Below are 25,401 nucleotides of genomic sequence, written 5' to 3' on the forward strand. Positions count from 1 at the left end.
AGTCAACTATCATTGCGTCGTCTACACACACACTGTAAAACCCACTATGGGAAAGTTCTCAGAGATCCTGCCACAAAACGTAACATATTTCCCCAAGTCTATTTTTTTCTGTTTGAATTGCTATGACCTTTAAACAACAAATATGTGTTGCCAGCAGAGGCAGGGAGGAATGTTCAGCCGGCACTGCCACATCAGCAGCAGCTGCGCTCCATACTTATCGGAAACACACCAGCAGCACAGAGTGTGTAGAGGTCTCATATACTCAAATTACTAAAGGAAATACTGACAGTCAGGTGGTTTGGAACTGCGGAAAAATATTCCTCACCTGTTGTCAAAGTATTCTCACGGATGTAAAGCCCGAACCACTGCATTTCTAAATGACAGACTAGTTACTTGTATGCAAAGTACGCAAAGAGGAAGCACTTGCCAATGGCAAGTAAATAAACTTCTGAAGCATCCAGGTGTTGACCCCTGGCCACAGAAAGTAGCGAAAGATTTAAATGTGAACCTGACAAGGCGGCCAATAATATCTATGAAGAAGCTTTTAATAGCTGGTTTATGTTTGGTTTCCTATCTGCTCCCTCCATTATTACGCTTTGCGCAGTTCTTTTACACATTATTATGCATCAGAAACGGGGGAACAAAATGGGATTAGAACTATCTTTGTTTCAGTTCCTCACCATTTTCTAGATCTCTACTGCTGTTCATGAATTGAAGCTTTCTTTATTTTCTCATTTAAAAGGCTGAAAACCTATCCAGACCTCATCCTACATTCACACAGCTGAAGTTTGTTACAATGTATCAGTGCAAGTTCGGCTGGGTTTACCCTGTGCTTTGCTGCATTTTTTTACATCCGTTTTTTTGTTTTTGTAGATAAACTCCCATTGAGAAACATGGGAGTTATCAACCAAAAAAAAACCGCACGTTAACACCTTGCCGACATTCGTCACATGGATGCGTCATGGAAAGCCAGTGCTTCCCGCAATTTGCCGTATCCATACAACAAATGGAGACGGGGTTACAGTGTAAAAGTTAAACGTTACAAAGTAAAGATGGCTGCTGTTCAGAACACAATGACAATGCCATGGGGGGTGGCTCGTGGAGCCTTGTCCTACATATGGGCCTAGTAAAAAAAACAAAGATTAGGCAATACTGGAGTGTGGACATTTTATTCAACACCCCATCATACCGCATGGCAATGACCCGGACAAGTTTTGAAAGAATTCTGAAATTTTTGCATTATAATGATAATGCACAGTGCCTGCCCCGTGGTGACCCCAGATATGACCGCCCATTAAAAATCAGGCCAATGATTGATTATTTCTGCACCAAATTTCAAGAAGCTTACACACCCGAAAATAACATTGCAATAGACGAGTCGCTTGTACATTTTCAGGGGAGACTAAAATTCCGCCAATAGCTGCCAAGCAAGAGGGCGAGGTATGGAATTAAAATGTACAAGCTGTGCGAGAGTAGCTCAGGGTACGCCTACGTTAGTGGGAAAACCGTGTGGGATTTGGTGCACCCACTGCTGGACCAGGGTTATCACCTTTACGTGGATAACTTCTACACCAGCATCCCATTATTTAAATGCCTCTCCACCAGAAATACTGTAGCATGTGGCACCGTGCGCAAAAATCAGAGAGGCCCCTCTAAAAATCTGATTGGGCAAACCCTGAGAAAGGGAGAAAGCAGGTCACTAAATAGTGAGAACATATTGCTGGTTAAGTAGAAGGACAAGAGGGATGTCCTTATGTTGACCACAATACACGGTAGCGGCAGCACCCTTGTCCCTGTCCGAGGTAGCACTGCAATGACCCCCAAGTCAGATTGCATCCTGGGCTACAATAAGTACATGGGAGGGATTGATCTTTCTGATCAAGTCCTTGTGGGAATGAAAAAAAATTAGCTAAACCTACATTTTATTGGAAATTTTTTTGTAGATTTTCATCTTCACGGCCTACTTTCAATAATTTCTGAAAAAAAACTGGGGTCAAAACGCTCACTATACCCCTAGATCAATTTCCTCAAGGGGTGTAGTTTCCAAACCAGGGCCACATGTGAGATATTTCTAAAAACTGCAGAATCTGGGCAATTAACATGGAGTTAGTTGCGTTTCCCTGGTAAAACCTTCTGTGTTACAAAAAAAAATAAATAATCTGCAAAGAAAATAAATATGAAATTTGTAAACTTCACCTTTACTTTGCTTTAATTCCTGTGAAATGTCTAAAGGGTTAAAAAACTTAATTGTAAATATGGTTTTGAATACTTTGAGGGGTCTATTTTTTAAAATGGGGGGACTTATTGGGGGTTTCTAATATATAAGGCCCTCAAAGCCACTTCACAACTGAACTGGCCCCTGAAAATATAGCCTTTTGAAATTTTCTTGAAAATGTGAGAAATTGCTGCTAAAGTTCTAAGCCTTGTAACGTCCTAGAAAAATAAGAGGATGATCAAAAAAAATTATGCCAACATAAAGAAGCCATATGGGGGATGTTAATTAGCAACTATTTTGTGTGTTATAACTGCCTGTCTTACAAGCAGATCCATTTAAAGAGACTCTGTCACCACATTATAAGTGGCCTATCTTGTACATAATGTGGTCGGCGCTGTAATGTAGATTACAGCAGAGTTTTTCATTTAGAAAAACTATCATTTTGGACGGAGTTATGACCTATATTAGCTTTATGCTAATGAGTTTCTTAATGGACAACTGGGCGCATTTTACTTTTTGACCAAGTGGGCGTTGTACAGAGGAGTGTATGACGCTGACCAATCAGCATCATACACTTCTCTCCATTAATTTATACAGCACATAGCGATATAGCTATATCGCTATGTGCAGCCACATAAACACACAATAACGTTACTGCAGTGTCCTGACAATGAATATACATTACCTCCAGCCAGGACGCGATGTCTATTCAGAATCCTGACCACTTCTCTGCATGTCTGATTTACAGCACAGCGAGATCTCGCTGTAAATGACAGTTTACAGCGTAATCTCACGAGACTACGCCTACTATGCTGTAAATCACAGACGTGCAGAGAAGTGTCAGGATTCTGAATACACATCCTGTCCTGGCTGGAGGTAATGTATATTCATTATCAGGACACTGCAGTAATAATAGTGTTTGTGTATGTGGCTGCACATAGCGATATAACTATATTGCTATGTGCAGAGTAAATGAATGGAGAGAAGTGTATGGCACTGATTGGTCAGCGTTATACACTTCTCTCCACAACGCCCACTTGGTCAAAAAGTAAAAAAAACACACTCAGTTGTCCATTGAGAAACTCATTAGCGTAAACCTAAAATAGGTCATAACTCCGTCAAAAATGATCGTTTTTCGAAATAAAAAAAAACCACTTCTGTAATCTACATTACAGTGCCGATCACATTATGTACAATATAGGCCACTTATAATGTGGTGACAGAGCCTCTTTAAATTTAGAAAAATGCTAATTTTTTAAATTTTTCATTACATTTTGATGTTTTTTACAATGAAATACTGAATGTATCGAGCAAAGTTTGCCAGTAACATAAAGTCCAATGTGTCACGAGATAATCTCAGAATCGATTGGATAGGTAAAAGCATTCCGACGTTATTACCACATAAAGTGAAACATGTCAGATTTGAAATATGAGGCTCTGTCAGGAAGGTCAAAAGTGGCCAAATAGGGAAGGGGCTAAAAACGCATGTTAAAAATGCATCAATGCACAGGGTGAACCCAGGCTAAGGGGTGAGCTCGCACTGAGTCTTTTGGCTATGATTTTGATGTGGAAACTGCATCGGGGTCAGCGCCAAACCCCCCCCCCCCCCCATTGATTCCAATGGGAGGCAGAGCCTTTTTTTTTTCCCCCAGGGGCGTCTATGGCCACTTACGGGGAAAACAAAAAAAAGGGGGAGGGCATGCTCTCTTTGAGCTCCCATTGAAATCAAAGGAAGACAGAAAAACCCTGCGTCTCGTTTTAACCATTTTTGGCAGCGGTTCTTGCATTAGATTCAACAGCTTAATAAAATAATAGGCGGGCAAGAAATTCATAAAACTTTTTTCGGCTGGAGTGTATCCGCCCTGTGCAAGGGAATTTGGGGCGAAAAACCACACCAAACTGTGGTGTGGTGTGGTTTTTCACCCAGAATGTCCGCTGCGGCAAACTGCAGCATTAGCTGTCCTGCTAGCAGGCCGGCCTTCTGGGATGACGTTTCATCCCAGAAAACCGCTACAGCCTGTGATTGGCTGAAGCGGCAATCACATGGGATAAAGCGTGATCCCAGGAGGCCGACCCTTAGACATCATCCAGGCCAGCCTCCTGGTATGAGGTTTCATCCCATGTGACCGCTGATACAGCCCGTGATTCACTTCTGGGTAAGCATGAGATTTTTTTTTTCCCCCCCGAGTTGCGTTTTTTGCAGCAGAATCGCTGCGAGCCCACCGCAGAAAAACGCAACAACTGCTATTGGTTGCGGGATTTACCTCCCCATTGAATTTAATGCGGAAAAACCGCAACAAATAAGCTGGGTTTTCCCGAATACAATGGACATGCTGCGGAATAAAATTCTGCACCGCAGATCAATTGGAGCGTTTTTTCCCGCTCTGTATTTACGCAGCGTGTGGATGAGATTTTTTTTATCTCATCCACTTTGCTGCTTATTTGCTGCAGATTTTTTGCACTAATTCGGAGGCGGAAAAAACGCAGTATTTACGCAACGTGTGAACTGACCCTTGCAGACAAATTCTCCAGCAAATCTGCACTGAGGGCACACAGCCTAAGGGCTTATTCAGACAAACGTGATATACGTCCGTGCAACGCGCGTGATTTTCACGCGCCTCGCACGGACCTATATTAGTCTATGGGGCCGTGCAGACAGTCCGTGATTTTTACGCAGCGTGAGTCCGCCGTGTAAAACTCACAACATGTCCTATATTTATACATGTCCTATGTTTTTCGCGCCTCACGCACCCATTGAAGTCAATGGGTGTGTGAAAATCACGCGCAGCACACGGAAGCACTTCCGTGGGACGCGCGTGATTCGCGCAACAGTAGTCAAAAGTATGAATGAAAACAGAAAAGCACCACGTGCTTTTCTGTTTACAAACATACAGAGTGTCATCATGATGGCGGCTGCGCGAAAAGCACGCAGCCACGCATAATATGGTAATGACACGGAGCTGGTAAGTGCGCTTTTGCGCACGCAAAACGCTGCGTTTTTGCGTGTGCAAAACGCACATGCTCGTGTGAATCCGGCCTAAAGCTGCACACCGTTGCTGTCAGGTGTGACCTTACCCTTAGGCCTCTTTCACACGGCAGTATTTTGGTCAGTAGTTTGTAAGCTAAAACCGGGAGTGGAACCTACACAGACAAAAATTGGAATGGAAATTTACACCACTTCTGTGTTTTAGACCCATTATTGGATTGTAATAAAGACATTCACCTTTAATGGCATAAATCAGCCCTTCCTTCTTACACCATGTCAGTGTCCAGGAGCTACAATACGTAGCCCAGAGGCAGTCATCCAAGCTACCTGAAAAACGCTTCCCTTTCACGAAAAGGAAATGCACACTGATGTGAACGAAAGTGAAATGTTCTTACAGATCAGATGCTTGGAGATGTTCTTTCAAAACCAGTTCAACACCTGAGCAGCTGTAGAAGGTATCTGCCTCACTGCAAACATTGATAGCATTATAGTCAATGGCCAACTATGCAGCCTCCAGAAAAAGCAGAGCAGAGCCAAAAAAGGTAACAAAAAGTGGCAAGTTCTAGCAATAGGTGGTGGTCGGTAAGGACTTTTACCAGGGAAGCTTGTAAGACCCCCACCGAGCGGCCATTAATGGCATATGCTAGCGATGTTTCGGCGAAGACAGCCCTTTAAAAAAAGTGATAAACCTCAAAATATACCTACAATAAATTTTCTTAAACAGATTACGGAAGTAATGTAAAATGGCCAAAAAACCTGGAGCCCTTATCTGAACTTTGATTTCCATGGTACCCTATAGTCCAGTAGAACAACATGGAGTCTTGGTGTTTTGTCTGTAATACAAAGACCATAGTAAGGCCTCGTGCACACGACCACATTGGTTTTGCGGTCCGCAAAATCACAGGTCCAACGCAGTCCATTGGACCGCAAAAGACCTTGGTAGTGCATCAGTGTGTCAACAGGATCCACTACAGTTCACCAGTTCAGTGAAGCCGCAAATCCAGATCATGAAAAGAGTTGTCCTGAGTTTTTGCGTTCCGGCTTCACGGCCCAAGCACAGTTCCGTGAAACCCACGGTCATGTGCATGGGACCATAAAAATGAATAAGTCTAACTTATCCGCAAAAATGCGGAGAAATTGAGGACGCAAATGCAGTCGTGTGCATGTGTCCTAAGGCTTTGTTCCCATGCCCGTGGTCAATTCAAGTGAGCAATGTATATTTTTCACCAGAAAGGAGTCGGCTATAGAGAAAGCAGAAAAAAGGCTTTCCCAAAAAGGTAGGTTTGGAAAAGGTTTTCCCGCTTTCCTCTGAAAGAAGCCAATACAATTTTGCCATAAAATATACAGCATTCATATGGCTGACAGGGGCAGAACCGGTAGGAACACTAGCTAATGTTCCTCTTATTAACATTCACAATTTATGGACTATAGACTTCAGTTATACCATGACTTTTACCCAAAAGGTGCAACGAACAATGCACACCACCTTCTTCTGAAAATCGCTCTCCTATAAATGTCTGCATGCTTGGTGCCCCCTGTGTGACCGAATTTAGAACTTCTAGAATCCGACTGGTTGTTATATGCAACACCTATTGTTTCTGCACATTATGGATATTTTATAAGAACATCCAGGAGAGAGAGAGCACATGAACAGGGCCGGCGTTAAGGGAGGGGGCACAATTCCCAGGGCCCCCTGCGGCAGAACTACCACTATAGCACCTATAGCGGCTGATACGGGGCCCGCAGCACATAACATTTATGGGCCGGTCAGCACGAGCCCCCTCATGCCCGGATCGCTAGCACAGGGGGCCCCCAGTGCTAGCGACTGCCACAGTCAATTGTATATGCATCCGCAGATACAATTAAAAGGGAAGGTGTCATGAATTTTTTTTATTTTATCATATTTCTTTTAATATATTAACATACATTTTATTTATTTGTGTTCTCATGTTCTACTTTTTCTTCTCTATGGGGGCTGCCATTTTTTTTAATCTCTGTATGTGTCGATTAACGACACATACAGAGATGGAATACGGCACATACAACCCCATGGAGAATGCGAACGGGAGCCGTTCCATTCACAGAAGCGTACGCCGTCTGTGTGGGAACGGCGCATGCACTGCTCCCACACAGACCAAAACGAAGCTAGTTCGCAGAGCGAAATCCGGCGCCATTTTCATGTGGACCAGAAGCCGCTGCTGGACAGTCAGATGACGACTTCCGGCCATATGTTCAGGCGCAAGGAATAGGAGCGTAGACAAGCGGAAGCAGCGGCAGCAGGTAATTTATGTTCGTGTATGTGATGTGTGTATTATGTTCGTGTGATACTGTCTGCTGAGCACTGTATCTAATCCTCCTACACTGTGCAGTCGCTCAGAAAATGGCGGCACACAGTGTAGGAGGTTTGAAGATTCAAACGCTTCCTTCTCCTGGCACTAGCCAGAAGAAGGGAGGGGGGGGGGGAATTGTGTGAGGACACTAGAGAGTGTGTCCACACCAAATTTGCAGCATAAATCAATGAGGTTGCTTTATGACAGACCATGCTGCAATTTTGGGAACTGTTCCAGCTAGTGCCCAGCACATGGAAGTGTTATAAATTAAAATCTAATTTATAATATTTCCAGACTTGTGAAAAAAAATTAAAACAATATGTAAATCACTTAAATAATAATTGTTTAAACTGGAAAAAAAAATAAAAAATTCTAGCGACACATTCCCTTTAAATACTATGGCGGAGCAGCTCCCTGCTCTGCCATTCACTAGGATACAGACCATAAGACACTGGGCGTCACACGCCGGCCAACGCAAATGTTCCGTCTCGGCATCTCAAAGCGGTGGAGCAGCTCCATCCGTCGCGGGAACGGGTGCTACGAGAGTACATATTTTTTTTTGTTGTGGGGCTGTGTATGGCACGATCTACAGGGGTCATTATTACTGTGTGGGGCAAGGTTACGGATGGAGCATTTTTATTGTGTCGAGCACGAAGGGATCATTAATACCATCTGGGGAACTGTGGATTACGAGTTTGTTTAGAGGATGGGGAATAGGTGGGGAGGATGCTGGAAAAGCAAGAAACCAACATGTCTGCGTGTCAAATTCTGCAGCGACGAGTTGTGGCTGGAATAAGAAGACAGTGGTCTGGACCGGATGTAGAAAAAAAAAAAAAAGGAAAGTGAACGACTCTAAATCAGAGAAAACACCACCTGTGAGTCATTGGATATAAATGTCCTGTAATCACTTATATTGTCTGCAGAGCTCGTGTGTATATCTGCCATTTGCCACTATATGGTCACTATACGGTGGTAATATTGGTCTTTGTTCACTATGTGGTTATGGCATGGCGGTATTATTTGGACCTTATAATATTTGCCTTAGTGAGTTGTGTTCAGTAACAGTATACAGGTAATATGTGATCTGGTGTAGTGGTATGATTTAATAAACGTATAGGTATATAGATAATTTTTGTGTGCGAGAGGGGGGACGTATGCTTGCAACACTCCTGGACATGCTAGAAATCAGCGATGCAGTTGTCTGCACATAGACTTCTGAATTGACTATTATTGATACAATAATTCATCATTTGGGACCCCACTTTTAACTTTGCCTAAAACCGGCACTGCACATGAGTGCATATCACTCAAAACAATCTTGGTCACCCAGAGGATTCCCCCTCGACCAAACATACCCGGATAGACATAGGTTTGCCAGCAGATCCTCACAATTTCAACAAGATCTGTAGGCAATCTAAAGTCTATAGAGACTAGCCAGCCATCTATCATCTAAAGCGCCAGCTCAATGGTAACATTTGTTTAGCCGACATCTATTTCTCCTTACCCAATCCTAAAAATGCATGCTCTGCTGAATGTGAATGTTTATTTTAATAGGGAGAGGATAATAAATCACTGCCAGGGCACCCCTGACTTCAGATTATCTTCCGTGGAAACAAGGGATTCTTCTTTACCCTGCCACAAGAATACCCCCATACAAATTAGATAGTTAGCTGATCATGCTGAAAACGGCGAGTTAAACTGGATTTTATCAAAGGCTTTGTTCACATCTGTGTTGGAGGCTCCATTAGGGGCCTCCGGCGCAGATCCGGCAGAGATTACCGGAGAAAATAGTGCAGCATGCTGCGCGATTGTCTCCGGTAAAACTACGGACACCCTGACGAAACCCATTCAAGTCAATGGGTTCTGTCGGCGGCATCAGTCGTGCAATGGAACCATTGCCTCTGTTATTCCCTTGTTCTGCTCCTCTGATGGAGCAGAACAACGGAACACACAAACGCAGGTGTGAACCAAGCCCAACATTTAAAGCCAACTTCAGGAAAGCTCATCAAATATGCCAAGTAAAACAATTAAATTTTCATACGCTGTAATCAAAATACCATCTCTCTACAACCAAAAACGTTTGCTTATGTGGATCAGCAAGCCATTTAAAATATGAATTATTGGCTCTCTAAAATATATGCCATATTTCTACATCTTACTGTCCGCAAGGGAGGGCAGCGGCAGGTTGTTTGTATTCTCTGCAGTGCCTCTGCGGTGAAGAACTTCTGCTAATAAAGAAAGTATTTTAATAACATAACACATTAGGCAAAAACACTCGTGCAGTTTTGATGCAGTTTTTTTTTGTCAAATACAGGAGATGCAGCAGTCTTTTTTTTTTTTTTCTACCTTCCCCTTCTTTTGGATTACAAAACTGACCCAAAACTTGTGTGTGATTCTGGCCTTAGGGAATTGCTGGTACATTCCAGTGTTCTAGAGACAAACTGATTTGCGGCTGAACATTGTTACTTTATGTACATTTTGCGTAAACTCTCTAATTTCCTCTTGCGAAGACAAAAGGTCTAGACCAGGGGTCTCAAACTCGGTCAGATAAGTGGGCCACATACAGAAAAAATGTGAAGTTGACAGGCCGCATTACTTTCAAGTTTGATACAATACAAAATTAGTTAGTTATTTGAACTACAATAACTATACTATAACGATACTACATTACTATAATAACACTAGTACACAAATACTACATTACTAGAATACTAGATTACTAGAAGAATAATACTACATTACTATAATACTAGATTACTAGAACAATAATACTACATTCCTATAATACTAGATTACTAGAACAATACTACTAGATTACTATAAGAATACTACATTACTTAAATAATAGCGCTAGTTTTAAACTTAACGGAAATTTGACAAATTTCTCCACATGCTTATTTCAACAATCCAGTTTTACAGTTAAGTGTCGCTAAATGCAGTCCGGCGGCTCAGTTGGAAGACACACAAATGTCAAGATTAGGCAGCCCCTTTTTAGATCGTGCCACAGTGCCCTCGGTAGATCATGCCAAACCCCCCCTAGATAATGCCAGTGTCCTCTGTAGATACTGCCACACACACACACACACACATAGCTGCTGCCACAGTGTAGATCATGCCCTCTGTAGATCATGCCACCGTGCCCTCTGTAGATCATGCCACACACCCCTAGATAATACCACAAACCCCTAGATAATGCCAAAAACACCTAGATAATGCCAGTGTCCTCTGTAGATACTGCCACACACACACACACACCCGTAGATGCTGCCACACACACACACACACACACACACACGTAGATGATGCCACACACACACCCTCTGTGGATCGTGCCACACACACACCCTCTGTGGATCGTGCCACACACACACCCTCTGTGGATCGTGCCACACACACACACACACACCCTTTGAGGATCGTGCCACACACACACACCCTTTGAGGATCGTGCCACACACACACACCCTTTGTGGATCGTGCCACACACACCCCCTTTGTAGATCGTGCCCACACACACCCCCTTTGTAGATCGTGCCACACACACCCCCTTTGTAGATCGTGCCACACACACACCCTTTGTAGATCGTGCCACACACAACCCCTTTGTAGATAGCTTCATTGGTGCTCCGTCTAAGAGTGGAATCCCCGGTCAGAGCGTTGCCGCCGCTTTGGCCAAGGATTCCTCTGCTCCTCGGACGTCAGGGGCAACCCCAGAGCCGGTGTCCCAGAGCGGAGCACTAGTATAGGCTCTGCTCCGTAACTCTGGGGAAGCCACCGACATCACTGTTCAAATATGGACAGAGATGTCAGGGGCAACCCCAGAGCTGGAGTCCCGGGCAGAGCGCTAGTAGCGCTCCAACTGGGACTCCAGTTGTGCACCTGACATCACTGTCCAGTTCTGAGGAAGCCCTAGACATCGCTGTCCATATGTGGACATCGATGTCAGGGGATACCATAGAGTCCCGGAACAGTGCCTATACTAGCGCTCTGCCAGGGACTCCGCTCTTGGGAAGACCCTGACAACACTGTCCATATATGGACAACGGTGTCAGGGAATTCCACAGAGTCCCGGAGCAGAGCCTATACTAACGGCTGTGTGTCCCGCGAGCCGAAGGTGACAGCCTCAGGGGCTGCGTGCTTGAGACCCCTGGTCTTGAGGAAATACTATACATCTCTTCAGACTATTGCGTTTCAACACATAACCTGTCATTTCCAACACTGGAAAAACGAAGAACTTAAAAATTAGGCCTCATGCACATGACCGTGCATTACGGTCCACATAACCTCTGCAATTGCAGATAGTATAGGACACATTCTATTCTATGGGCCAATGCACACGACCGTGGTTTCCACGGTCCGTGAATTGGCCAGGAGCCTGGAAAGCAAAAGAATAGGACAAGTTATTTTACGGGCCGCATTTGCGGTACGGGCTACTTAGAGTCCGTGCACATGCAGATGATACTCCGCGGCCGCCCGTGCCCGTAATCACGGGATGTGCAAACGGCTACAGCTGTGTGCACGAGGCCTTATACTGCCCCAAAGTAAAAAGCAAACAAAAAACATACACACATACAGGAATACTCCAAAATGTTCTAAACTTTACAATCAATTATGTATTTTTAATTTAGGTCTTAAATATAATGTAGAATATTGCTTGGTTTCTGAATAAAGGTTCACTAAAAAGGTATGCATTTCTTTTAAACTATAGTGGCTGATCCACAAATTTTGAAGCAGGGCAGTTTTTTTTTATTTTTCGGAAGAAATCCAATCAAATATTTTTGCTGGTGTTCCAGGCTTTAGGAGGGTTTAAACGTCAAATCGATGTAAAAAAAATATATATATGTTTGAAAAACAGCCAGAAAGGTGCTCTCCTTGGTATAAAAAAATAATAAAAAAAAAGGACTATATAAAATACTATACTATTTTTAGCCAAAGTGGTGTATAGCATTTGTAGAAAAGGCATGTACAAATCTGTGTCGGAGGCTCAGTTAGGAGCTTCCGTCACAGATCCGGTTCAAAATATCAGAAGCAATAATCAGTGATCGTGTGTGATCTATATATATTTTCATTCCACAGTCTGACTCTGTTCGCAGCATTTGCACTACACATATATACATATATCTGCAGCATTTGCAGTAGAGTGTTTGATACTACATACAGAAACATAAAAAATGTTTTTTTTTACACAGACACTCAAAAATTATCTATAAATACCACCAATCAGCCAATTTGACATAGGAGCCAATGCTTACTGGCTCACTGTGCCCACGCCTGACTCACTTTACACTGCCCATTGGTTCCATGCTGTCCGCTCAGCAGAAGACTTAAAAGAAGAAGTACATAAGCGGTTATGAGAACCTCTGCTTATTGCTTATTTTGACTTTCGTCAGTGCGGGACCATCGAACAAGATTTCAGATATATAATTAAAAATACGCCTAAGACTGAACTCAGAGTGTAGGATGGGTCAGATTTGCCACTGTAAGGAAGAGGGGATTATTCATGGAAGAAAAGTAAAAACACATTCATCTTCTGTAGTGACAGCCTATTGGCTGGTCTCTGCAGCTTGTGACTGGATGCAGTGGTCACATGGGACAAAAGGTCATCCCAGCAGGCTGGCATAGCAGACCAGCCAATATGAGCACACAAGAGTCGCTACCGGGGAGGAAAGTATGTGGTGTTTTTTTTGTTTTGTTTTTTAATCCTTTGTCCACAGTGCCAAACCCGGCCAAAAATATGCACCACAAACTTTATTTGGTACGGGCTTTCTAGCAGAAATTCCCTGTGGAATCCGGGTCGGATTTTCTGCGAAGTTTTAGACCCGTATGTATTTACCCTTACAGGTGTCAACGATGGCTGCAGAGGAGTTATTCTGACCTCTTTTTAACCCTAAGAATAAGGGATTTTGAATAAATGTATTTAAAAAAAAAAAAAAATTTTTTTTTTAAATCCCTCCCTACTTGCGGCATGCACAGAGGCGAGTCTCTGCATGTAAACATTGCAGTGGCGCTCAGTCTGTACATTTAGAGTGATCAGTGGAGGTACGAACCCCACTGAGAAGTACGAAAAGGCTATGCTGCAGTACCAGGCACGGCCAAATTAACAGACAATCCACTGAATGGTCCAAGGTGCTAAGGCTAGGCCATCAATGTTTTTCCCTGGAAAACTACCGTAACTCTATAAACAAGAAAACATAGGCCAAAAACGAGTTATGCAGTTCAGACAGTAAGCGTAAAACTAGCCAGAACCTGTGAATCTAGAATATTAGATCGCGGTCTAAGATACATAAATCTACTCATGAGAACAGAATTAAAACCAGAAAATGGAATCTAAGAAGGTATTCACCGTTCCTGTTAGAACTTGTATTTGTCCTACACAAAAAGACTAAAAATTATTCAAAAAAAAAAAAAAAAAAAAAAGCTGAAAGATGTACAAAAGAAGATGTTAATGAATGTAACCAACATAAATGCCTGAAGGAACGCGAAGAAAGCTGTTGAGGCCTATTCAGCAGAGACATGAAAACGTTCTTGCCATTAAAATCAGCAGATGAGACCATCAGGGACAGGCAGAAAGACATGCACAGACCGAACAGAGTTCTTTGCAAAACATGTTATACGGTTTTTAACTACTTCCTGCTTTATTTCTCAGACTATATGCATACATCTTCACAACGATCACATTAAAATGGTATAAGTTAAAGGCTATGGACCCCTTTTATGCTGAATTGCTTATTTTTAATTTGCATCCTAAACGCAAAATTAAGCAACTTTCTAAATAGCCTTCTCCATTCCCTTTCTTTACCTGCTCCTATACATATCAGGCACTTTGTTTTACGGTTAGCCACTCCGTTCTAGGCCGCCATTGGATCTCGATTCTAACCATTCAAATCCCACAGCGTCTGCTGGAAGGGACCGGATGTCAGTCTCCATGCAAGTCTATGAGACTCACATCAAGGCTCTAAGACTTGCATTGAGAGACTGACTTACAGTCCCTACAGCAGATGCTATATGATTTAGGAAGTCAGAATGGGGATCATCCAACATTGGCCGGGAACAGAGCGGCTAACCATAAAACAGTGCCCAGTAAGGAATTACCTTTCACCTAATCACAAATTTTGCCAGAATGCTTCATCAACCCTTGCTACTTCATTGGTGTATAATTTCCTTGGTATTTTTGATGGAAAAATAAAACCAATATTGAACAATAAATACGTTTTTCTAAAAATAATTATCTGCCATTTTGCTGCTGTAGAGTCTGTGGAACTCCTTTACCTATCAGATTCAGATTGTCCTGCGGTTTCTGACAGCACACTGCTCCTGGCTGTGTCACTCTCTCTGCTCTCTCCCTCCTGTCTGTCAGTGTTAGAGATAGCAGCAGCGAGGAGGTGGAGTTTGTAAATGGCAGATCAGAGTGCAGATGGTAGAAAAGCACCCAAGTGTTCAGAAAGGTGAGATCATACAAGCTGTATTAAGTCAGAGTGAAGCTAGGGAGGAAAGAACACACTGCATTCTGTAGGGGGCGGAGATCATTCCAACTGTGTAGCACCCAGACTCAGCAGTGGGAGGAGGATCACACACTCCTCAGGATCCGTTTCTGCCACCACTAGGAAGAGGAGATCACTTATGGGCAGTAGAAGGAGATAACAGTATAGGGATGGATATGTTCTGATACATGAGAGCTAGTGAAGGCAGCAGCAACCTGGAGTGACAGAACTCACATCCAGCTTGTACTACAGGGAGGGACACAGCAGAAAAGTCTGAAACTAGGAGCAGATTTTAAACTCCATATCAGGATGTCTAAAATTGAATGAAGGAATGACGATTGTAGTCCGAAACGGCAACAATTTCTTTTCTAACTAAGGCCTCATTCAGACGAGCGTGTAACTAGTCAGTGTGACAGCCGTTAAAACAACGGCCGTAACACGGGTACAAGTATTTCAATGGGGCCATTAACATGGCCGTGGTTTCAATGGAGCATGTGAAAGGTCCGTAGAAGAATAGGACATGTCCTATTTTCTTGCGTTTTCACGCATCCCTCCATGGACTCTAGTCTATGAGGGATCCGTGATAACACGTCCCGCACGGGTGCAACTCGGACATGAAAAACATCACTTTTTCACGTCCGAGGTTGCACACTCTTCTATCTTCAAAGTTGTCAAAAGCCATGTTATCAAATCAGGTGGTAAAGACAGACCACCTGCATGCTTGTCTCAAAACCAACTTTCAAGATAGTGCAAGAAGCCTACAGATACAATAAAATATATGGCTTAAAGAGGCTCTGTCACCAGATTTTGCAACCCCTATCTGCTATTGAAGCAGATAGGCGCTGCAATGTAGATTACAGTAACGTTTTTATTTTTAAAAAAACGAGCATTTTTGGCCAAGTTATGACCATTTTTGTAGTTATGCAAATGAGGCTTGCAAAAGTCCAAGTGGGTGTGTTTAAAAGTAAAAGTCCAAGTGGGCGTGTATTATGTGCATACATCGGGGCGTTTTTACTACTTTTACTAGCTGGGCGTTCTGACGAGAAGTATCATCCACTTCTCTTCAGAACGCCCAGCACCGGCAGTGCAGATCTGTGACGTCACTCACAAGTCCTGCATCGTGTCGGACACATCGGCACCAGAGGCTTCAGTTGATTCTGCAGCAGCATCGGCGTTAGCAGGTAAGTCGATGTAGCTACTTACCTGCAAACGCTGATGCTGCTGCAGAATCAACTGTAGCCTCTGGTGCCGATGTGTCCTCGCTCGTCTGACACGATGCAGGACCTGTGAGTGACGTCACAGCGTGATCAGGCAGAAGCTGGGCGTTCTGAAGAGAAGTGGATGATACTTCTCATGAGAAAGCCCAGCTAGTAAAAGTATTAAAAACGCCCCGATGTACGCACATAATACACGCCCACTTGGACTTTTACTTTTAAACACCCCCACTTGGACTTTTGCAAGCCTCATTTGCATAACTACAAAAATGGTCATAACTTGGCCAAAAATGCTCGTTTTTTAAAAATAAAAACGTTACTGTAATCTACATTGAAGCGCCTATCTGCTGCAATGGCAGATAGGGGCTGCAAAATCTGGTGACAGAGCCTCTTTAAGACGGATACTACCGTTATCTATACTATTGTTATGATAATCTGGTCTACATTGTAAATCTCAGAATTGTTCTTTGGTATGCGCTTCTTCATTCTTCTCTACACAAACACAATCCTCCCCCTCTGTTTGCAGTAGTCACAACAGCATGAAAGAGAGTGCAGAGAAGAGTAGAGTAGAAAATACTAAGATTGTGTCTGCGGGTGGGGGAGTGAACCCTATGTGCCCAGCACAAGAAAGCCAACAGTCTGAGTAATCGGCCTAAGAGATAAACCATACATAGACAAGGAATGCAATAAATACAGTACTGTAGTTGGACAAATTTCTGTTTGTAAAGTGTTTTAGTAACAATTCAAGGTTCATGTTTTCAAAATACTGATGTAACATAAAAAAGGGTAATGCCTCATGCACACAAACGTAATTTTTTCCTCCCGTAAATACTGGTCCTTGGTCACACGTATTCGACCCGTATTGCACCAGTATTTACGGACCCGTGCCCGTAAATACGGGTCCGGTGTCACCAGTATTCCACCCGTATTTATGGGCACGATTTCAAAAGCAAAATTGCACTGCACTAATCGGCAGCCCCTTCTCTCCATCAGTGCAGGATAGAGAAGGGGCAGCCCTTTCCGTAGTAAAAGAAATTCATACTTACCCGGCCGTTGTCTTGGTGATGCGTCCATCTTTCGACATCCAGCCCGACCTCCCTGGATGACGCGGCAATCCATGTGCCAGCTGCAGCGTGTGATTGGCTGCAACGGTCACATGGGCTGAAACGTCATCCCAGGAGGTCGGACTGGAGGAAGAGGCAGGGAGTTCTGGGTAAGTATGAACGTCTATTTTTTTTTACACGTTGCTCTATATTGTGATCGGAAGTCACTGTCCAGGGTGCTGAAAGAGTTACTGCCGATCGTTTAACTTTCAGCACCCTGGGCAGTGACTATCCCCTGACGTCGCCTAGCAACGCTCTCGTAAGTACGGGTGCACACACGTAGTCACCCGTAATTACGGGAGCCCCATAGACTTCTATGGGCCTGCCCGTGCCGTTATTACGGCCTGAAATAGGACATGTTCTATATTTTTCAACGGCACGGGCACCTTCCCGTAAGCATACGGGGAGGTACCCGTGGCCAATAGAAGTCTAAGGGCCTGTAATTACGGGCCGCAATTACGGCCAGTGATTACGTGCGTTTTTACGTTCGTGTGCATGGGCCTAAATCTCTGATTTCTGCTGGAGATTCTCTGGCAAATTCACAACAGATTTTTCGGAAGGTAAAATGCATTGTGTGCACATGGCCTTACAGCCTCTTGGTCATTTGAAAACTTCCAGCGTTCTGTTCTTGCAACAAGCTGCACTTTTCAAACCACTGCAAGCATAAAAAAAGGTCACTAGCACAGGGGACGGAAATGCTGCAGATTTGCGCACAGAAAAATCTGTCAGATTACAGCTCCAGCCATCTGGATGAGATATGAACAAATCTTACCCACATGCTGCAAAACATATTCCGTTCCTTAAATCAGAGCATGCTGCGGATTTTGTTGTGGATTTGCAGAGGAAAAAAACAAAAAACAAATCTGCAACCTAAGGGTATCCACAAACGTAGCGGATTTGTTGCGGACAACGCAAAATATGCACGCGTTATGTGCGGATTTCACGGCTTCTACATTGAAAAGGGTGAAATCCGCAGGTAACATCCAGAAGTGAATGAGCATGTGGCAGATTTGAAAATCCAGCGCATGCTCTGAATTGGAGCGGAAAACGTTCGGCAGTCAGAAAACAAAATAAAAATACATGTATATCTAACCACATGCGCGCACAGATGTACTAGGTTTATATTTATTGAACAGATTAAAAACAGATTATGAATACATAAAAAAGAAACAAACAACTTACTTTGGATACACAGGTTCATATAAATACTTGTCTTCAGCAACAGGTACAATGTCAAAGAATAGAATGTATCCCTTGGCAGTCTGGAAAAACAGAAATAAAGATGTAACACTCACATAACAGCTTCAATTCTATAGATAATATGGGCAAGTTATAAAAACACTAGAGCAAAAAGAAAATTAGGAGTTGCCCAGAGAAACCAGATTCCCGCTCGAATTTTCCAAAGGGCATCTTAAAAAAATGGAAGCTGGAGTCTGGCCGGCTGTGAAGGCAAAACATCTACTCAACACCATTCCTACTTTTGATAAAATGTCAAATGTACCATGTAGTCTAGGCATTTCTTAGATTAACCTCACGTGAATTCAGAAGTGCGGTGTTCCTTTTGCAATTGAATCCTTGTACTGATCATCAAAACGTGTAAATTGATCCTATACAAAATACATTATACACCATAAATAGTTACTGTGGCCTAGAGGGAGCAGGGCTGTGGGGCTAAAAGTACAAATACTACTAGGGAATCAGTCAGCTAAAATAAAACATAAATTAAAATAAAAATAAAGCATCAAAACGTTTTTTTGGGGGGGGGGGGAACATACATTTGTTCACAGGCCTTTTTCCCTGCCAGGCTCTCCAACATGGTACAGACACCACAAAAAAATGAAGAAGCTACCTTGGATCACGCAAATATATCTTCTGTCCTAAGTGGTAAACTGTCCTGCTGAATGAATATAACATGGAGTCATGCATACAGAGGATAAACCTTTTTAGTGCGGTGTTTATAGAGAAAGTGAATGCAGGAAGGAGCACACATTGCAGTCATTCTATGACAGCCGCTATATACTCGGGTCAGCTCAGAAGGAGCGATCTGTAGAGGCTTCTGCCAGGTTCATGATGCTTGATAGAATCCCCGACAAAATAAAGTTCCATGCATTTGGTGGTCACTAGAGTAGATTTTCTAGACACCATGGCGACCTGGTTATGTCCAGGCTTGTGTTAGGCCAAGTTCACACTTAGCGGTAGTGATGCAGCACAAAGTCACATTAATATGGCTTCCGCCACTGAAGCAGTAGTTCTAAGAAATATTCCTAGAACGTGTAAAACAGAAAATTATTATTTTTTTCCCCTCAATTTAGTGAATAGGGAAGAAAAACACAATACGCATTTAAGGCATTGGGCATGTTGCCATTATGAAAAAACAAATGCAGTATGTCCACAAAACACTTGGCTCTGGGCCACATTGTTTCTTATTTTTAAAATTCTGATTGAAATGTGGTGTGGAACAGCATTGGGCAGACTGCACAACAAACTCCAAGTGTGAATTAGGCCTTAAAACAACAGAGGGGGGGGGGGGGGAATAAAAAAAAAAAAAGGTCTGCTTACCACAGCAACCAGTCATGTTCCATCACCACTTACAAAAAAATAGTGGAGACGGAGTAATAAAGCCACATTTGGTCTTAGATCATTTTTTAAATGAGTCCCATGATGCATATGAATCAGGTTATCAAGAATAACTTCAGAATAAAGAAAAATAAAAAAAATAATAATAATAAATTTTTCCCTCAAAACTAGGATTTAAGAACATCACGGATCAGAGTCAGGACTAATGGATTCAGAATGACATTCATGTTCTCCCAGTGTTTAGCATTTATACAGCCGTGCGCTTCTAATAGGGAGCTATTCTCTAAATCATTCACGGCTTCTTGTTCTCAGTTCCGCAAGCTGTGACAAACCAAACACATTGAAGGAACAGAGGAAACAGTCAGCATTAAAATACAGATGCAAGCTAAAAGATGCTGCTCTGTTATCATAATGTACTAGTTCCCGGGACAAGCATGAGAACTATAGTATTGTACACTGTTAAACACAAAAGTCATCACATCTGCTTAAAAGAGGAACAGAAATTTCGGAACATGAACCATAATAACCTAGGGTTGTTTTGCTCTAGCTTGCAATGAATTACTCAAATAGGATTACCATCAATAAGACGGATTTACTAAAACTAGACATGCTTTGTAATGGCTACCAGAAGGAGTCTTCACAACAGTATATGAATGTATATATTGCAATAATTCAATACACTAGGAGCCGGCCTGACCACCCCAGGAGACTATTTAGCATTTCTTAGTGGCCAGGCCATATAAACTCATCAATATCAAAAAGAATGCATTGGCTACCTAGGGAAAGTCCAGCCCCGCCATATAAATATACTGTCTGTGTGCTTTACATTCAAAGCAGATTCAAAAACGCAAAATAAACTGAACATTGCATAATAATCAATTGATCAAACCTTTGTAGATGCAAATATCTACTTAATAAAACGGAAGGTCACATAAAACATTTTACTTGAAAAAAAAAAAAAAGCTACTGTATATATATTCAATATAAAGTGAAGGAAATAAGTATTTGATCCCTTGCTGATTTTGTAAGTTTGCCCACTGTCAAAGCCATGAACAGTCTAGAATTTTTAGGCTAGGTTAATTTTACCAGTGAGAGATAGATTATATTAAAAAAAAAAAACAGAAAAATCACAGAGAAATAAGTATTTGATCCCCTACCAACCATTCAGAGTTCAGCCTCCTCCAGACCAGTTACACGCTCCACATCAACTTGGTGCCTGCATTAAAGACAGCGGTCTTACATGGTCACCTGTATAAAAGACTCCTGTCCACAGACTCAATTAATCAGTCTGACTCTAACCTTTACAACATGGGCAGGACCAAAGAGCTTTCTAAGGATGTCAGGGACAAGATCATAGACCTGCACAAGGCTGGAATGGGCTACAAGACCATAAGTAAGACGCTGGGTGAGAAGGAGACAACTGTTGGTGCAATAGTAAGAAAATGGAAGACATACAAAATGACTGTCAATCGACATCGATCTGGGGCTCCATGCAAAATCTCACCTCGTGGGGTATCCTTGATCCTGAGGAAGGTGAGAGCTCAGCCGAAAACTACACGGGGGGAACTTGTTAATGATCTCAAGGCAGCTGGGACCACAGTCACCAAGAAAACCATTGGTAACACATTATGCCGTAATGGATTAAAATCCTGCAGTGCCCGCAAGGTCCCCCTGCTCAAGAAGGCACATGTACAGGCCCGTCTGAAGTTTGCAAATGAACGTCTGGATGATTCTGAGAGTTTTTGGGAGAAGGTGCTGTGGTCAAATGAGACTAAAATTGAGCCCTTTGGCATTAACTCTACTCGCCGTGTTTGGAGGAAGAGAAATGCTGCCTATGACCCAAAGAACACCGTCCCCACTGTCAAGCATGGAGGTGGAAACATTATGTTTTGGGGGTGTTTCTCTGCTAAGGGCACAGGACTACTTCACCACATCAATGGGGGAATGGATGGAGCCATGTACCATCAAATCCTGAGTGACAACCTCCTTTCTTCCACCAGGACATTAAAAATGGCTCGTGGCTGGGTCTTCCAGCACGACAATGACCCGAAACATACAGCCAAGGCAACAAAGGAGTGGCTCAAAAAGAAGCACATTAAGGTCATGGAGTGGCCTAGCCAGTCTCCAGACCTTAACCCCATCGAAAACTTATGGAGGGAGCTGAAGATCCGAGTTGCCAAGCGACAGCCTCGAAATCTTAATGATTTACAGATCTGCAAAGAGGAGTGGGCCAAAATTCCATCTAACATGTGTGCAAACCTCATCATCAACTACAAAAAACGTCTGACTGCTGTGCTTGCCAACAAGGGTTTTGCCACCAAGTATTAAGTCTTGTTTGCCAAAGGGATCAAATACTTATTTCTCTGTGCACAATGCAAATAAATATATATAATTGTGACATGTGATTTTCAGTTTTTTTTTTTTTTAAATATATAATCTATCTCTCACTGGTAAAATTAACCTAGCCTAAAAATTCTAGACTGTTCATATCTTTGACAGTGGGCAAACTTACAAAATCAGCAAGGGATCAAATACTTATTTCCTTCACTGTAAGATCAAGACAGGTCCACTGGGCTATTATACCAAACCGCAAAATTATTGTGTTTTTGTGCCTGTTCAGCGTATGTGCCGGGAAAGCTCCCAGCTCATACGCCGAACGTATCCATAGACCCCCAATCACCTGACTATGCAGTGGTTCGTACTGATCAAAAGTGGTCCAAGGACGGACAACAGATGAACCGGCGACAGGGTTATGTGCGCCCAACGCTCTGTGTGGGGAGTGAAGGCTAGCTCGTAGCACAAGTTGCTGAAAGAGTTAATGCTGGCTACGATAGGTGTCAGAACACCTGTTGCATTGAAACAATTGTATTCATGGTTATACAAACGCCATTATTTTTTGCACCATCTGGAATAATAGCTGGTGTAACAAGGAGTTAAACATGCAAAACCTCCCAGACGGTTCTCAGATATTTTGTCTGGGAATGTCAGTCTATTCTTCCAGCATTCCACTTCTACACACTCCCAAGGGACTCCTCAAATGTTTCCACTTGTAGGCGCACAAACTTTCTATTCACACGAATAAAATATATGTTATGAAGGCTCAAAATGAAGCAGCAGGTAAGAGGGGGGGGGGGCATTTGTATCAAAAGTGGTGTTTAGAAGACCCCTTACTTCTGCCAGCGATTGCCATTTGTAAAATACAGTATAGCATGAAGTGTCACGTTTATGACAACAGAATCTCTGTTAACACTGGCAGGTTTGCCAGTCAGTCAGGATTTCCACTATTCGTGTGGTCAAAAATACTGGAACCCTGAAGAAACCCCATTGTGAAAGTCAATGGGGTTTGTCAGGGTTTGTCTGTGTCCACTTGCAAACAGATCCATCCAGTCATGGCTCCATCGTAAGCACAAGCCATTCTGTTAGTGTGAACAATGTTCAAAAGTGTGAAAAAAAAGCCTTCACTAGCATGTCGTGCACGAGCAGAATTATTCTATGGAATAATTATGGACAGTGACCTCAGGAGCGTGAAAGGGATTAGGAATGTTTCAAAGAGAACATTTTGCGTGGACTCAGTCTTTATGGTTGGCGTCCATTTTGGATCGTTGGAATCCATCTTGTGGCCTGAAGGAGCCATTTTGAGTGAGATCAATGAGTCATGTCGCTTTAAGGGTATGTTCACACGATAGCAGGCATTTACGGCTGAAATGACAGCCTGTTTTCAGAAGGACACAGCTGCGTCGTTTCAGCCGTAAATGCTCCTCCTCGTAATATACGAGGCGTCTGTGACGCTCGTATATCTTGAGCTGCTCTTCATTGAGTTCAATGAAGAACGGCTCAAATTACGTTGCAAAGAAGTGTCCTGCACTTCTTTGCCGAGGCAGTCAATTTACGCGTTGTCGTTTGACAGCTGTCAAACGACGACGCGTAAATTACAGGTTGTCTGCACAGTACGTCGGCAAACCCATTCAAATGAATGGACAGATGTTTGCCGACGTTTTGCAGCCCTATTTTCAGACGTAAAACGAGGCATAATACGCCTCATTTACGTCTGAAAATAGGTCGTGTGAACCCAGCCTAAAGGCTATGACATCAATGTCATCATTGTCTGAAACTATTCTATGTTATTTGTTCTTGAGATGAATGTTCATATTTAGGCCTCATTCACACGGCAGGGTTTCCCGGCCGGGTGCCGGCCGTTCATAAATCGGCCGGCACCCGGCTGCATTAGGAATGATAGACCCCTAATGGGGCTATTCACACGACCGATTTTTTGACGGCCGGGAAATCCGGCCGTCAAAAAATAGGACATGCTCTATCTTTGCCCGGGCACCCGGCCGCCCGGCTCCCATAGAAGTCTATGGGGCCGGGTATTACACGGCCATCACCGGAATGTGTTCCGAGTGATGGCCGTTTTTCCCGGCGCTTGCGCTCTATCTCCTCCTCCTCACAGCGCAGAGTGCATGTGAGGAGGAGGAGTTGATGCCATTCTGACGAATGGCATCGCTGTACACTGTGTTGCAGGGCCGGGGTGTACAGCAGGTGGAGGGAGCGCTGCGCTGGCTCCCTTCCCCTGCTTGTTAAAAGCACCCTGGCTCGGCGACACCTTCGATGGCGCCGCTAGTAGCAGCAGCTGCGGCTGCTACTACTGCAGCGACGCCACTATAGCAGAGCAGGGAGGTATCTCCCCGCTCTGCTATGTGCTAGCCGCACTTAAGCTCCTTAAAGGAGCGGAATCCCCGTGTGTTCGGGGATTCCGCTCCTGGACAGAGCGCTTGATGTCTCTGTCCATATCTGGGCAGTGACATCAGGGGAAACTCCTGAAGCGGAATCCCCGAACACATGGGGATTCCCGTTCAGGAGCTGCCGCTGATGTCACTGTCCGGATCTGCCCGGCCCGGCACGGATGCATAACTTTATGCAAACCGGCCGGGCAGAATGGCCGATTTTACCGGCCGGCACTCGGGCTCGGGAACGACCCGGTCGTGTGAATCCCGCCTTAGTCTCTCTCTAGTATGGAGAATACAGATGAATATTGACTTATTTTTGTGTGATAAAGAGCCACTCAACCTTTCAAGTCTATGGAGAAAGATCATGTTTTACTATAAGGTAGGGGGTAGTCTGACTCCTAGCATCTATGACGTGGTATATTTTGGAAACACCAAAAGTTCCGGAATACCCTCATAACTTTTGAACGGCTCGAGGTAGGGGGTTGAAATTTGGTGGGATTTAATGGGGTCGTAACATCTAACAGTTAAAGCCCAAAAAAAAAAAAAAAAAAAACATCCCAAGATATTGAACGTTAAATTTATCATCTTCATTATCGGCTACTGCCGATGTTCGCATTACCCAAAATGTACCGCGCGGAGGTCACATATACATCTCATCGGGGTGCTAGATTAATGCGAGTCCCCTTGCCTCCCATGAAAAAAACAGCTCCAAAAACATCCCAAGAACTGACCGGCACTTCTTATTCACAGACTTTTTTTTACGCAGCC

General features: G+C 43.4%; 1 protein-coding gene across 3 annotated transcripts in view; it reads right to left on the bottom strand.

The window, feature by feature from the left end:
- The window catches only part of RIC1 (RIC1 partner of RAB6A GEF complex), a 137,868-nt gene that overhangs the window by 75,919 nt on the left and 36,548 nt on the right, over positions 1-25,401 (bottom strand). For all 3 annotated transcript variants that reach the window (XM_075827391.1, XM_075827381.1, XM_075827373.1), the window contains exon 3: positions 18,512-18,591. In XM_075827391.1, the coding sequence (XP_075683506.1) occupies positions 18,512-18,591 (80 nt within the window). The remainder of the gene's footprint in view (positions 1-18,511; positions 18,592-25,401) is intronic.

The sequence above is a fragment of the Rhinoderma darwinii genome, chromosome 1 (genome assembly GCF_050947455.1).
Source record: "Rhinoderma darwinii isolate aRhiDar2 chromosome 1, aRhiDar2.hap1, whole genome shotgun sequence".
Taxonomy (NCBI): domain Eukaryota; kingdom Metazoa; phylum Chordata; class Amphibia; order Anura; family Rhinodermatidae; genus Rhinoderma; species Rhinoderma darwinii.